The 16,332-nt window shown below is 44.1% G+C and overlaps 3 protein-coding genes across 3 annotated transcripts; 1 reads left to right on the top strand and 2 right to left on the bottom strand.

Moving 5' to 3' along the window:
- Window positions 1-1,150: 1,150 nt before the first annotated feature.
- Bfra_008042 (putative major facilitator superfamily domain-containing protein) lies at window positions 1,151-2,672 on the bottom strand (the record flags this gene model as incomplete). Its single annotated transcript, XM_037338407.1, has 3 exons — window positions 1,151-1,867; window positions 1,925-2,415; window positions 2,468-2,672. The coding sequence occupies 3 exons, from the start codon at window positions 2,670-2,672 to the stop codon at window positions 1,151-1,153; spliced, it is 1,413 nt and encodes a 470-aa protein (XP_037190470.1).
- Window positions 2,673-3,291: 619 nt separating this feature from the next.
- Bfra_008041 (putative pab-dependent poly -specific ribonuclease subunit pan2 protein) lies at window positions 3,292-7,354 on the top strand (the record flags this gene model as incomplete). Its single annotated transcript, XM_037338406.1, has 10 exons — window positions 3,292-3,686; window positions 3,747-3,873; window positions 3,918-4,504; window positions 4,558-4,974; window positions 5,021-5,271; window positions 5,320-5,459; window positions 5,509-5,619; window positions 5,669-6,080; window positions 6,130-6,343; window positions 6,397-7,354. 10 exons carry the CDS (start codon window positions 3,292-3,294, stop codon window positions 7,352-7,354), a joined length of 3,612 nt encoding a protein of 1,203 aa, XP_037190469.1.
- Window positions 7,355-8,558: 1,204 nt separating this feature from the next.
- On the bottom strand, window positions 8,559-15,115 carry Bfra_008040 (putative polyketide synthase protein; the record flags this gene model as incomplete). Its single annotated transcript, XM_037338405.1, has 4 exons — window positions 8,559-8,659; window positions 8,715-13,818; window positions 13,874-14,497; window positions 14,561-15,115. The coding sequence occupies 4 exons, from the start codon at window positions 15,113-15,115 to the stop codon at window positions 8,559-8,561; spliced, it is 6,384 nt and encodes a 2,127-aa protein (XP_037190468.1).
- Between the last annotated feature and the right edge of the window lie 1,217 nt (window positions 15,116-16,332).

Below are 16,332 nucleotides of genomic sequence, written 5' to 3'. Positions count from 1 at the left end.
CGATCGAATAGGCATCTGCCTTGCGAGGAACGATCGGTACTTGAAGCGAACGAAAGACTCGAACTCGAATCTGGGATACGATTTTCATAGGACTAAATGTGGAGGTACTTATGGAATGGAAATGATCTCTAGGATTGAATTTCGCTTTACATCCTACTTTTGAGGGTTGAGGGGAAGAGGAGTGATGAAATAAGTTGGGATAGGATGTGATGTGATGAGATAGATACCATTTGGCGAGGGAAACCGAGATTGCAATCTTTGGGATTTGCGAATGCGGTATGGGGATGGGGGATATTCCCGGGGATTGGAAACGGTGATGGGTATGGTATGATATGGATACGATGGTTGGTAGGATAGGCTGGGGTAGGGTAGAATAGGATTGGATTGATCGAGTTGAGTTGAGTTGGATTGAGATAGAATATGGGATGGATTGATGGATGGATAGGATGGGATGGGATAAGATGAGATGAGTTTGAGTGCTTTTGTAGATATGATACCAAGATGAAATACGAAACATCTTTTCTCTTTTTTATTTTACTCTTGACTTTTTGACTTTGACTTTGGAATTGTGTGTTTGTGTATTTGCGTGTGTGATGGGGGTGTGATTGGGGTGTGAAGATTATTTGTAGTGCAGTATTATGAGCAGAGATGATGATATGAATTGAGAGAATCATAAAATTTTGAAGGAGAGGGGGAGATTATAAGAGGGGTTGCCTTTTTCTTTCGAATCTGGTGATGAATAAAATCACTATATCCAGGTTTTTGCGGAAAGTTTGTATATAGTATAGTATAGTATAGTATAGTATAGTATCGAGTTTTCTTCCTGAGCTAAATCATACGAGGATAGGAAGATTGTATGGTGAGATAAGGAAGGATATGGGAGAGTGATGTGGATTGGGATGATGATACGGCCTTGAGAGAGGAGGGGGCACAAGGGATCTCACCTATATCGCTATACCCATTCTCACTCCTGCTTGTAAACACGAGGGTGCTGAAATCATGCGTGCGATGCGCGCTCCTGACGTGTGTGTACATGTATATATATCTATTCATTCATTCATGTGTCTATATGTACTAGGTACCTAGGATACCTAGTTGAACAACTGACCTCCCGAATCTGATATTTGACATCTGACATCTAATCTAACGTCTAACTCTCCCTGACAAATCTATAGAAAATCCCGCTAGTCGTCACCAACAAGCCTCCGCAAACTAAAAAGACTCCTCGTCGATACTCCTCTCCTTCTCTCACCAACGCTAGACTAACCACGACGAAGATATTCAATGGCACTCTCAATGCACCGTAGATTCGTGCTCGAACACCATCTTCTATCCACTTCCCCTTGAGGGATCCCACGGATGGGAAATACATACCAACCATTGCTTCGAACATGCAGAAGGCGTAGAAGGTGTAATGCTGATCTTCTGTGAGCAGGGGAAAGAGGAGGGAGATGGAGGAGATGGCGAAGATGATTGTTAGGAGACGGGTTTGAGTGAGAGAGGGAAAGGTGGAAGAGAGTTGGGTGAAGGTTAGGGAACCGAGCATGACGGAGGCCATGAAAGAGGCGAAGATCATGCCGAGAGGGAGGGGTGGGGATGAGGGAGATGGTTGTGTGGAATTGAGAAAGGGGGTCCAGAAGAAAACAAAGAGGTACATGCTGCCTTCGAAGAAACAGGAAGCGAGACCGAGAGTGAAGATTCGTGGGTTGGTGAAGATTAGTTTGAGGGCTGAGGCTGCAGGAGGGGGAGCATTGGAAGTGCACGAGGGAGAATTGCCGTGGGTAGAGGCGGGGGAAGTTTCAGAGGTGCCAGAGGTGCCAGAGGTAGACTTTTGGACTTTGGTTGCACTATCGCCGTAGTTTTCGGTCTATTGAAAATGTGATTAGTTAGAGACAGAGACTTTTCGAGGTATGGGAGATCTTACCCAATACATGGTAATGATATATGCAGAAATTCCCAATAGACATGCAGAAGCCATAAATGGCATTCTTCTATCATCTGTAATCTGAACCAACCATTCACTAAAAACACCTGACAAGATAGCCATAACACTATTTAAAGTAGACATAACTCCAAACAGACTATTCAAGCTCATCCCAGCTTTTTGTATATTCCTCTTGTGATATTCCGTAACCATCCAGCTTTCAAAAGCGCTAAACATCAAGCTTGTACTTAGGCCTCCAAAGATTCGTCCAACAAACAGTATCGGAGTGCTAGGAAAGATGGTTGAAAAACACGAAAGCGAATAGGTAAGACAGAAGACGAGACATGCTGATTTGCGACCATATTTATCTGCGAATGAACCGACAAAGTATCCTGATATGCCACCAGATAGAAAGCCAGTTGTGAAGAGTAATGCTACGATTTTCTCATCAAGTCCAAATTGATCTTTGTAAAGACTGTAAACGTAGGGACCTATTTGAATATTAGTAATGTGATAATTGTCTAATCAAGAGATGTATATTACCTTGAAGCCAATCTGATGCCATCACAAGACAATAGACGGTAAGGAATAATTTGATGAAGCGGCTTGCTTCTGCCTTCGCTAGAGGGGTAGTATCATCATTGTTTTTCCTATCTTCTGTGGAGTCTTCTTTTGTTTGATATTGTCGCCATGTAAGAAGACCACATGCTGATATTAACACCAGGAATGCGCCATCGTAAAAATTCATATTGAAGAGTTGTTAAAGAGTTGTGTTGATGGGTTGATGGGTTGATGGAGGGGTACTTCCAACCAGCTTCAATATTGAATGGATTTCAAAGCGAAACGACGAAAGAAAAAGAATGCCAAATGAATCAATTGATAACTTTATATGTTCATCTGAAATGGTACTTTGAGATGAATAAGAGGAAATGCCAGATACAACCTACGTTTATGAATCCCTTGTGTTTGAACATTGACATTGGGCGCGTCTCAGCTTTGAATGGGCTTTGGCGCTTCATGTTTGTATGTTTGCGGAATTCGGTATTTGGAGGTTTGATGCTGTAGGATTCTAATGGAGCTCCTGTTGGGCGGTAAATACCCTGAAAATCTAACTAAAACCAATTAGGATGAAAGTGGCATGGCAGAATAATGAGAGGACTCCACCCCATCAACATCCTTAACCTTCATATTTTGGAACTCAGTAATATATTTTATATACACAACCATGGATTGGTAATGGTAATTTTGTCCAAAATGGATGGTGATTGGGAGGAAGTGAGTTCTACTTTCCTTTATCGTCACAAAATGGTTTCTAAACTTTGATCTTGGTATAACATACTATGTTGTTTCTCAGCCTTGTTTCTCCCATGCCCTCAGCATTGTTATTCCACGGCAATGAATTAGCTATCATGGCTTGTTCTAACCAAAGTCAAACCGATTATGAAGCTCAACTCGCTATACAACGGATTGCTAAACATCTTACGCAGGTCACTAGATTTCAGTTGCCGCCTTCGGGTGTGCATCCAGATCATGCACAAGCTCCTGCGAGAGCATTCGATTCCTCTCAAGAGTTATTTTGGATTGGGGATGAAGTGGGACGCGTTAAAAGTTTCTATGGCCTCGAAGGTATAGGATATACATCCTATAGGGCCGGTCAAGATCCAATTCGTCAATTTCTGTTCCATGACAAAGGTGTTATTTCAGTGGGAGGGAGAAGCGTTCATATGGCATCAAGGAGGGGTTTACACATATGGCACATTACGTACGACACTCTCCCCCCGGGAAGCGTCGCAGATCAGAACTGATACTTTTGCGAATATAGCCACGAAGATATGAAGGACTTACGATGTATGAGTTACACTTCGAAGGGAACATCAGAGATACTAGTTGCGGGGATCCAGGACCAGATGTTTATAATTGATGTGGACAAAGGAGTTATCACGAAACAGGTATAGTACTCCGCGAAGATGAGGAATACTTTCTAAATTTCTAGGTACCTACGAACAATCACTATAAGATCATGAAAAGGAGCCGATCCATCTGTGCGGCCACACCGACGGGGTCCGTTTGTATACTCGATCCTTACAGCTTTACTGTGACCAAGACTTGGCAGGCTCACACAGCACTCATCAACGATATGGATGTGCAAAGTGACTATCTACTCACTTGTGGATATTCGTTACCACATCAAGGATCATACAGGCTTGATACTTTTGTCATGGTGCTGAATCTTAGAACACTGTCGACTTTACCTCCTATTCCCTTTCCTCCAGGAGCAGCATTTGTTAGAATGCACCCGCGAATGTTGACTACCTGTTATATTGTTTCGCAGCAGGGTCAAATTCATATAGTTGATTTGATCAACCCGAATTCGAGCAACGTCAGACAAGCTAATGTTCTAACCACGTTGAGATCTTTGGAGATTGCAGCTACAGGAAACGCTATTGCGTTGTCAGATATGGAAAACAGTGTACATATATGGGGTTCGCGAGGCAATATTCGATTTGCCGAGCTCAGCGGTCCCATTGAGTTTGCGGATACGGAGGATAAACCCGCACGTGGAGAATGGCACGACGATACGTATGTGTGGAAAACTCACCACTTTTTGGTCTTGCTAATTGAACATTAAACAGTCCACTTAATTCAATTGGTATGCCATATTATCGAGAAAATCTTTTATCTGCTTGGCCGAGTCATCTCATTTTCGAAGTCGGTGCTCCGCCTGTCAAGGTTGACCCAAATTGGATTATAAATCCTAAGGTTGGAGATGGGATGATTTGTGGCAAGAACGCAAGGAAGGATGTGAGGAGAAATCAGATAGAGAGTAGGAGAACGGCCGAGAGGACGCAACCAAGTATACAAACGCCAAAATTCTTGAGTGAAAGGGCTAGAGAAGGCGTTAATGATGCAACTCCTGAACGTGGTATTAATGAAATCGCCGAAATCATTAGGGATAAAAAGCTCCCTACTCTACAAGCAGGTAACAGCGCTTTCTACATGAATGTTGAGATTAAGTATAGCAAGTTTGGAGTCGATGATTTTGATTTTGGGTAGGTACCAATTCCCCTTTCTGAAGAATTGGCTAATGCTAGGTAGATACTACAATAAGACTCAATATTCGGGGCTCGAGACTCATATCTCGAATTCATATGCTAATTCCTTGTTGCAAATAATGAGATTTACGATTCTCATTCGAAATTTTGCTTTGAAACATACTGCGACAGGTTGTGTTAATGATATGTGTTTGTTATGCGAAATGGGCTTCTTGTTTGATATGTTGGAGAAAGCAGCGGGGACTGTATGTCAAGCGACAAACCTGCTAAAAACATTTAGCCATATTCCAGAGGGTGAGTAACCTCTTGAGAATAATCTTTGCACTGCTGATATTTTAATAGCTAAGAGCATGCACTTATTGGAGGAAGAATCACGTGGAGGTTCAATCTCAACTTTACTTCAGTCATTGAATCAATTTTTTCTTAATAGGATTCCACAAGAATTCAAAAGCGTTCCTACTGGGTCGAACATATTTGAGCGTGTTAGTACCTGACCTGACACTTTTGTCAAGATTATTGCTGATCATTCAGGTTTTTTCTATGCCTGTTACAATGAATATCAGGTGTGTCTTTTGTAAAAGTGAGCATACACGTCCAGGTGGATCCTCGTCTATTGACCTAACGTACCCGCAAACACCACCTGTAAGTTCGGCAATTCAATGCAGCATTTGAATCATGCTAAGTATACCAGAAACCATACAATCGAAATGGCAAGGCACCGCCAATGCCTAAGAAATCATTCTCTGAAATTTTAAAAGCGAGCATTGAACGAGAAACAACAAACCGCGGATGGTGTGGGACTTGTAGAAAGTATCAAACCTTGCAAACGAAAAAGACTATCCATACCTCACCACCAGTTCTTATGCTCAATGCGAATCTTTCAAGTCCTGAATCAAAACAGTTTTGGGAAACGCCAGGTTGTTTGCCAGAAGAGATAGGAACTATCATTAACATGGGTCAAATCTACTGTTATCAAGGCGAAGATTTGAGACTTCATATAGCACGTGGTGCTCATAACATTACTGTTTATTCTTTAGTAGGTTTTGCTGCGGAGATTGATGTCGGGCAAAACGAAAAACCTCATTTGGTATCTTTAATAAATGGTGAACCTCATATTCCCCTTTTGCTTTTACATGTACTAATATATCATAGTTGCTCATTCCGCGCCAACTCCACCAGCAGAAAGTCAATGGCATCTCTTTAATGATTTCCTAGTTACTCCGCTACCAAAAGAAGATGCTCTATTGTTCAACTCGAGCTGGAAACTACCATCCGTTATCACTTATCAAGTGAAGGAAACGAATAATCGGATTGACAATTCATGGAAGGACAATCTAGACACTTCTCTTTTATTTGCCGATGAAAAGTCTGTTCTCATCTCTTTTCAACCTTTTGCAATTGCTGCTAACACACCTCAAGTACTCACGTCATTAATAAAACTCACAAACCTCTCTCCCCAGATCGTGAGATGCCAACCGAAGGAACCCTCATAGCTCTCGATACTGAATTCGTTTCTATTCGTCAACCCGAAATAGAAGTCAACTCCGAAGGCGAAAGACAGACTATCCGACCTATTGCACACGCTCTAGCACGTGTCTCTGTTGTTCGAGGCTCAGGTGATGATGAAGGTTATCCATTTATTGATGATTACATCAATTGCAAAGATCCGATTATCGACTATTTGACGTCTTATTCGGGTATTAGTCCTGGTGACCTCGATCCACAAAAAACGAAACACAATCTCGTTTCTCTCAAGATTGCTTACAAGAAACTCTGGATTCTATTAAACCTAGGATGTAAATTTGTTGGTCATGGTCTCAAAACAGACTTTAGAGTCATTAATATACAGATACCAAAATCACATGTGATTGATACGGCTGATCTTTTCTTTATTCCATCCAAACAAAGAAAATTGGGGTTGGCGTTCTTGGCATGGTATTTATTCAGAGAAGATATTCAAGTCGAGACGCATGATAGTATTGAAGATGCAAGAACAGCGTTGAGATTATGGAAAAAATGGGAAGAATGGACTGCGTCAGAAGAAGTTGGAGGGATGTTAGTGGAGGAATTGTTGATTGAAGTTTACAGACAAGGACAAGCGTGCAATTTTAGACCACCCAGTTTCAATGCTAGGAAAGAAAGAGAAAGAGAGAGAGAAAGAGAGGGGAGGGATATAAGTAGAACCAATACTCCACCAGCAAATGGTAACGAAGATGGTGGTATAAGCTTGAAGGGACCAAGTACACCGGTTCGAAAGCCACTTGGGACGTTACAGTTTGGCTCTGGGGGAAGTGGGAGTGTAAATGGGAGTGGATTTTCTAGCTTTGGAGGAGGAGGTAGTGGGTGGACGCCGGGTAAAGGAAGCCCATTACGGTGAGGTGATACAAGATGAAGGGGAGGGCGTACCTTGATGGTTGAGTGACTTGGATTAAACATTATGGAAGAGGGGGGAGGCGGAGAGTAAAAGAAGGATGTAGAAGAAGAGCGACTAGTCATAGTAAATCGATAGATTGAATGAAGAAAAAAAGTTTATTTGAAAGATTAAAAAGAGATTTCATGCGTTGATAGTGATTGATGTACAAGAAATGAGTAGGCATGTACTTTGTAATTACATATACCTCAAGAATCATCTTTCATATATCCTTTGTCGATAGAGTACCCAAGTAGATACAATAGAATGATTCTCCTTATTTACCGAGGCTCTCCTGCTAAGTTGCTAGAGCACCATCTGACATCCACACCGCTCCGCTTCACAACCATTCTTTATGTGTCCCCACTCGTCCCTCTCCTCTTTGTCCTCTAATTTCTTTCTTCCCCACTCTCTTGTCCATTCTATCCAACCATCAGCACTCAAAAAAATATTTCATAATCTCTATATATTTTCTTTCTCAATTCCATATTATATCAAATCAAACAACAAATCGAGCTTATACTTTAGTAGTATAATGTCCGTTAGTATGGGAGAGATTCATGGTCTTTAGTCGTCCTACGTAGTCTTAGACTAATACAGGACGTTAACGAATCAATGATTCAACCAATCTTGGACGATTTCCCTTCTCAAACTCAAGCATAAGAATCATATATTATGTTAATGAAAACGAGTTTCAATGTACCTGTTCACGGCTTCATTACTTTTGTCTTCATAATATAATTTCCCTTTCTTTTCTTCTCTTCTCTTTGTAATACCTGCCCTTCTCCCGCATTTACAAAAACGATATGAGAAATCAGGAGAATGGTTGTTCAAAGACGTCAACGTCTGGGTAGCACTATCCGGGGCCTCGGAGGATATCTTGCAGGTCAGGAATTTGAAGCCCACAATCTTGATCGTTGATACACTGGGCGAATGTCAAGACCTAAAACAGCTAATCGGCCTGATGGTTTCAAGCTTGACCATCTCTATTCGTGTTAAGTGGGGGCGAGGTGATGACACCAGGATTCAGATCATCGAATATCAGACATGTGTATATGTGTGTGTGTGTGTGTGTGTATTCTTTTTGGCACGACCAGACAAACGTCTGAATCTAACTGCGAATCTATTCCCCCTAGAATTCTATATATAAAACTAGCATCGCCAATCTCCTCTATTGTTCCTCCGCCTCAATTCTCGTAAAATCTTCAATGCTCTCCAACAACACCGAACCCAACTCCTTCACACGAGGCGGCACAACCATCGAAAAATGATCTAAAACCAAACGTTAGTATATTTCAAAATTCAAACAACTCAATCAGCAACTCACCAGCATCGACTTTATGAACCTTAACATCCCCCTTCAACAATAACTCCTCCCACCCATTCGTCCCAAAATCCCTCCTCTTCCCAAAAAACCAACTCTTAAATTCCTCCTCAAAATCCCCCAACTCCATCTCACTCATGTTCTTCCCCCCGCTCCCCGGCCTCATTGCTGCCTTTCTCGTAACCTGATCATTCCTCTCCCCCAAATTCGCACTGTCATTCAGCCCCTTACTCGCCCAAATAATATGCGTTTTGCGCGGTGCTCTCCCAGCCGGAAAAGGCACTGCATCGTATTTACAGAGAGCGCGAACGGTAGATGTCAGGTGTTGTTTTTGCTGCATCGATAATCCCGATAATAAGTTCCCGCGGCCCACACCGGTGAATATCCCGAAACGCTCGATAAACTCCATGGTTACATCTGCCTTAGGAACAGAGACATTGATGCGTGTATCTATTATTACGAGCCCGGTGATCGTCTCCCCGACCATAGCTAAGCGATGTGCAATTTCGTATGCGTAGATTCCGCCTGCGGACCAGCCACCGATTAAATATGGGCCGTGGGGCTGGATGGTGCGCATGGCGGTGATGAAGATATCAGCCATCTCTTGGATGGAAAGAGTGTATTCGTCTGGAGTTTCTAGGAATGGCGATTCCAGGGCGTAGATCTTACGACCGTGGGGGAGAGCGGGGAAGTGAATGTAGGGTGTTACAGCGCCGGAGCCGTCGGTAGCGAGGAAAAGGGGGGTGGCTTTGGAGTGGGATTTGCCTTGGATGAGGATTACGCGAGATTTGGGGGGTTTGGGTTGAGATTCTGAGGTGGCGGTGTGGTATGATTGGGAGGAGGGGGATCCATCGAGTTCTTCTCGTGCTGAGGTGATGGTAGAATTGCTGTTGAAAAATGCCGCTGGGAGTTCGGTTCCCGATTTCTTTTTGAAGATTGAGAGGATTTTGATACTGAGCATGGAATCAACTCCTATCTCAGCAAATTCAGTACCAGGTGTCAACTCGGTGATATCTATTCCTAATTCTGCTGCGACGATCTTGAATAAAGCAGTACTTTGAGTGGTCTCAGATGTGTTTTTTGATTTCTTGTCATTCTGAGCTTGCGTTTGGCTGGATGATCTTTGACGCTTAGCTGCTAGATTCTGTCGTTGTTCCTGTTTAACCAATGGCTTTGGCGGTGGTATTGATATAGTTTCAGAGACGCTGCCAAGCTCCCCCTTCGCTTCTACTACAGTGGGGAAATTCGAGAAGAACGCGGCGGGCAGCTCAACCTCAGTCCTTTTCCTAAAATCTGCAATGATAGAGATACTCATTGGTGAATCTATTCCCAGATCCGCAAAGCTTGAGTTATCTTCCATCTCTAATACACTAACACCGGTTTTTGCAGCGACAGTATTGAGCAAGATGGAAGATAGATCGAGAGCCTCGACTGAGGTTTGCGAGCTAGTACTCGATACTAGCGTCGGAACCCAAGAATTTTCCGACGAATCACTTACCGAAGAAGCGGCATCTCCCTTGTCCTTGTGCATGAATCGAGTTTTACGAGGAGCTGGGTAAGGGTCAAATGATTGTTCTTTCCCCAGCATCATGCCAAATATATCTCTGCTTAATCGCTGGAATTTGATATCGGTGCTCATCGCCACGAGGTTCGTGTCTGCAAAGACATACACGTCACACAGGCAAATGCCTTTGCTGGTTCGCTCTCGGATCGTTGCATAGGCTGTGCACTGTTGATTTTTTGACAAATCGCCCATGATGCTCATGCGTCCAATATTTCCTGCAATATACAGGTCCGTTTTTGATTTCGCGGGATCGACATTTAGCAACAGTCCTGCGAGATGTACGAGTGCATCTACAATGTACGGACTGTGCGTGAATGAGCCTAGTTCTGGATTCTGTTTAAGAACCATAGTGGCTGCGGCATCCTCGAAGTTTTCTTCTATGGAAATTTCTGATAATGCCTGGTAAGATTTATCGTAGTCGACTAGGGTTGAGAAGAGCTTGTAGATCAGGGGTTTAGTCATGTGGTGTGCGGTTTTGGAGTTCTCTAAGCTGCTAACCCTACTTTCGACCAGCCGTTGCATCCGTGACCATTCCGCTTCCTGGACAACATTTCCTTCGTTGACAACAATACGACATGTACCGTGTTCTGCCATACTGCTCGAGTTTTCAATAGAGCTAAAAGTAATAGAGATGACCTTTTGCGTGGAGTTAAGGTCGGCAGAAACATGAACTATTTGTTCTGTATCTTTCGAATGAACAACAAGTGCATGCGTCATATTAAGACCAACCAGTTCCAGATTAGCCAAATCTGCTTTGATACCAGCTTGCTCGAGAACGAATTTCGAAGCTGTATATGCCATATCGCAGAACACGCTAGCCGGACAGATTGCAACGTCATCTACAATGTGGCCGCGAATGGCTTTGTAGAGATGTGGCTCGGAGACCTGAGATGTGAAGATAGCTGATACGTGAGCGTTATTGATATTTAGAGATTCTACTTTCTGCAGACATGTTGTTGAGAGAGTGTGTTTAGCTTGGGTTTGAGGAGCTGCTGGTAATTGCGCTCGGTATGGTACCCAGTAGTCCTTCAAGTCGAAAGCATATGTGGGTAAATCTAATATTCTGGCGCTATTGGAATAATCGGCGTGGAACTCATGCCAGAGTACAGGAAGCTTCGCAACATGCGCAGCAGCAATGGCCTCTGAAATTGTTTTCCAGTTATCTTTGCTGTGATGTAGTGATGGGAGACAAGTTGGTTGTGCATCTGATAGACTCTGTGTGATAAGTCCGATACACACTGGATGTGGACCTATCTCGAGAATGACGTCGCTGTTGCTGATAAATCCCTCTGATTCACATGCTCGCACGGCTTTCATGAATGTGACTGGTTCACGAATTTGCCGTCGTAGATAAGTGGCATTGAATACTCCTTCAGAAGTAATCATATCACCAGTCAAAGTTGAAGCGACCGGCATTTTAGGTGTCATGAAGTGTGTTCTATTCGATGCCACCTCGAAATCTTCAAGCATAGGATCCATTGCCTGAGAATGGAATCCGAATTCAGTTGGAAGAAGTGAGGATTGGACTTTCTTCTCCTTGAGCTCAATTTGAAGCAATTTTATCTCCGCTGTTGGGCCACTTACAACCGTGCTAGAAGGACCATTCAAGCAGGATATTTCACAAAATGACCGAGTCTTCAGAACCTCCGAGACTTTGTCTTTCGGCAATGCAATAGCTAGCATAGTCGAAGTTCCAGGTCCACACTGCTTCTCCATCAATGTGGCCCGCTTATTGACTAGAAACAGGGTATCGCTGATGGATAACACACCAGCAATGCATAACGCGGCGTACTCGCCAAGACTATGTCCGATTACCAAGCGTGGTTTGAGGCCTAGAGACTCCCAGTAATGAGCCAAAGCAATCTCTAACGCGACAATAGCTAGTTGAAGTTGAGCAGCTGTCGCATTTTTCACATCTTGCGTTCCGCGTATGATGTCAATAAAGAAAGCAAGGTCTTGACTGTCACAAAGAGATTGGTACGTATCGAGGGTTTGCTTGAATCTTGGTGAAGTCTCATATAGTATTCTGCCCATTCCAGTGTATTGCGCGCTTTGTCCTGTGAATACGAATATAAGTGATGAGCCGGACTTTGGTGGTAGTTCTGGCTCTGTGCTTGAATGAAGTTGCTTCGTTAGTTCGCTAATGTACTCGCATACAAATGCTACTCGGTAGAGCTCATGTTCGCGACGAGCAGTTGTCGTATAAGCCAAATCCGCTATCGTAGTATCTGGGTTCATTTTTAGGTACTGTATGAGGCGCTTCTTGTTTGCTGCGTGGGAGGTTAAGGTACGAGCGGAAACTGTGACGACGTGATGGGATCGTGGATCAGGGCTTTTCGACACTCTTCGAGGTGCGTCTTCAATTAGGAGACTAGTATTACCCCCCGCAGCATCGAAAGAATTAACCACGATTCTTCTCTTGCCGTCACCATTCGGTCTTGGGACCAGTCGGCGCTTGCCATCTGCAATAATGATATTCGACGCTTCTAGGTCAGGAAACTTGTGATTAAGCTTGAAGGGCCACTCTGGCTGCGTTGGGATACTTCCTTCCCTCAAAATCAACAACGATTTAATGAGTGAAGCGATTCCCGCCGCCGCTTCACTATGTCCGATAATCGCCTTTACAGCCCCAATGTGCAGCGGATTATCCCTGCCCCGGTTCTGCGCAAACACGTTCCTCACCGAATTAGTCTCGACATTATCCCCGGCCTGCGTCCCTGTACCATGCATTTCTACAAACCCTACATCATGTGGATCCACGTTGGCCTTTCTCAACAGCCTCCCAAACAATGTTTCCTGCGCCTCTTGCCCGGGATACGTTATCGAGGCCGCGCCTGCATTCGAGTTTCTTTCCGTCCCCTTGATTACAGCAAGAATGTTATCATTCTCTCTCACTGCATCTTCCAACCTTTTCAAAACCACAACGCCGAGCGCTTCGCCTCGACAATACCCATCCGCATCATCGTGGAAAGTCTTGCACCCGCCAGTCGCAGATAAAAACCCACCTTTGCCCAATCCGGAAAACATTTCTGGGGCCCCCAGTAATGATCCCCCAGCTACAATTGCCATGTCGAGTTCACGATTATTGAGAGCTTCGCACGCGAGATGTGCACAGGTCAAACTAGACGAACAGGCCGTATCAACACTGTAAAAGCCTCCGCCCCATTTAAAATAATGCGCTACCCGGCCGGGATGAAATGCCCGGTCTAGAGAGGGCAGGTAATGAGTATCGATTCCCATCTGGGCATTGATGTCTTTCCAGTCATCGACGGTTTGGCCAAAATATGTTCCGATTTTAGAGGGATGAGTTGAAGTGCTGGAGTTACGCGCATACCCTGCTTTTTCGAGGGCTTCGTAGGTGCACAGGAGGAGGAGTCGTTGCAGGGGATCCATTTGGAGGGCTTCTTTGGGGGAGACGTTGAAAAGTTTGTTGTCAAAGAGGCCGGGGTGGCGGAGGAAGACGCCGTGGGTGGTGAGGAGGGAGTTTTTGGTTTCGCCGGTGGGGTCATGGAAGTCAGAGATGGAGAAACGAGAGGGAGGAATCTGTTGAGTAAGCGTTTGTTTTTATAAGTATTACGTACGTGTAGGAGAAAATTACCATTTCGTGTAATGCCTGTCCGGCTTGTAGCACCTCCCAGAATTCTTTCACATCTTCCGCGAATGGAAAGCGCCCGGACATCCCGATTACGGCGATATCACTCGATCTACCACCTGAGTTTGCGGTTTCTGAACCTTCATGAGACCCGACGTGAGCGCTGATGTGAACGGCGGAGAAAAAAGGTGCTAATATCCTCTGCACCATCCCTGTATGACTACTCGGTCCCAGAGTCGTTAGTGTGATTTCCGAATTCCTATCAATATTGACAATTGAAGCAAGACCCTCGACTGTCTTGTCGATCCACATCGGTTTATGTGCTATATCATCCACAATCGCGTGGAGAAGTTCGCGTAGCGATGCTGCTGGATATGGCGAGCCAGTGCTTATTGAGACGAGTGATGATGTACGTGGTAGTGCGGAGCCGAGAATAGGCGAATCTCCAAGGATAGAGGAGATATCTAGCTGTACGAGATGCGAAGCGTGAGCCGCATTGGCTGATGTGAGTAATTTGTGTGGTACGTCAATTGCGGTGCACAGATTTTGTAGTGTTGATGGAGGCCCGAAGACGGTAGTCCACGATTTTGTGGATACGCCTGCGTATGCCCATCTTGGCTTTGGAAAATTCTACAATAAAGACCAAAGATGAGTATCGTTATTGTCAGCCTGAAATTTACAGCTTTAGCTTACCTTGTTAAACTCCTCCAACTTCTTCTCCAGGTCCCAAAACTCAAGACCAAACAATATACAGCCCCATGATCTGTGCGTGTCTTCGATACATCGCGATCGCCGGCGTACAGCAACACCTAGTCGCAGACTTATTGCGATGATTTCAGTGCCTAGCTTGGCAATTTCACTTGTATCACTCACTGCTGCTGCCACTGAAGCTGCAAGAAGACCGATGCAAAGACCGAGAAGATGTGTATTGTTGTTATTTTCGGTCAATTTTTGAAAGAGCAAGTCACCAACTTGTATGGTGGTGATGAGAACATAGCCAATCATCTCATCTGGAAACTCTTCTCTGGCATATCGCTCGCCCAACTCGAGAAGATCGTCGAAGTGCCCGAATACTCCTCGTTCTTCTGGCAGCAAGGTCCAAATTTGACATTGTATGACATCACAGGCAGATCTTAGAAAGTCTCTCAGCTGTGGGTGAGTCTTAGAGTGAGAGAAAAGTGTTTTGAGAGCGGAGAGCTTGTCAACGTGTGCATCTCCAAAGAAGAAGATTTGGTGTGTAGGGGCCATGGTTTATGGATGGGTATAGTTTCTTTACGGGAGGAGAAGAGAATAGAGTGATATTTCAGGAAGGGAGATTGTGTTAGAGGGTAGGGTGCGGGGTAGTCAAGTGAGCACTCTATTTGCAAAAGGGGACTCCAGAGTCAAAGGACAGTGGTAAGAGGAGAGTCTGAGTTTACAGGAGTTCCGGTGATTCCATTGGGAAAGGTTTTCCTTCGTGAACCAAGACGATTGTACATATAGTGGCGAGGAGGCGCCTGCTCCTGTTCCTTTCTTCCTCAGCTTTTAGTTTTTTTGAACAAGAATATAGAATTTTAATTCCCTTCTCCAGTATCACCTAACAGATAGAGACGAGGTAGTAGGATATAGAATGGGCGGTGTGAGCTGTGTTGGAAATAGGCTTGCTGATTGAAAGTTTTTAGAGAATCATACAATTCTACGAAATATACACAGGTTCTGTTCAGTAGGCTTTTTGAAGGAATGGTAGACATTCTACTGCACAGCTTGTACAAGACTTTCTTGAGCGGCGTCTTTGGCGTTAAAAAGCTTGCGTGGTATCACCATCAGGGATCTTATTGTTGCAATAGCCTAGTGCCCTGCAATCAGTAATCTATTCGACATACGACGGGATGATACACTTTATCTTCAGGCCAGCCTTGGATATTAGATAGTCACTGCGCGATATGTATCCTCATTCGATATCCCGAGTTATCAAAACAAATGTGATATCTCACATTGGGGTAAGCAATATCGTAAAGGTGTATGCAAAGACGCCTGGTAAGCCATCTGGATTCCTACCCAGCAGTTGCGGCAGTGTGTCTCATTCGTAGAAAATCTGGATATGCTGTGTCCAATATTCCGAAACTTTTGAAGCGAAATTTCATTTTCTAGCGCAATCTCTGCACATCCTCAGCTTACTTTCAGCAAGCCAATGTCAGAGGAGATTCCTGTTCCATCTGCATACTCTTTACTTTGTGGGGTAATATTCCTACCCGGGCACATGCAGTGGAACTCTATTCCTTTTCCTCTTGGATATCTGGATATATCCAAATAAAGTATTGACAGATCTATAGCCAGCTAATAGAATTGCACTAATTATTCTTGATACAACTTCAGAAAGCAAAGAAAAAGCAAAGAACAATAACGTAAGTCGTGGCGTAACGCCGCTAATCGAGGGGGATCACCCCGTCGAAACTTGAACTACACAACTACGGTGCATCAAATTA

This window comes from Botrytis fragariae (genome assembly GCF_013461495.1).
Source record: "Botrytis fragariae strain BVB16 chromosome Unknown tig00000112, whole genome shotgun sequence".
Taxonomy (NCBI): Eukaryota; Fungi; Ascomycota; class Leotiomycetes; order Helotiales; family Sclerotiniaceae; genus Botrytis; species Botrytis fragariae.
The sequence above is the reverse complement of the archived record's forward strand: the minus strand, read 5'-3'. Positions and strand labels throughout refer to the sequence as shown.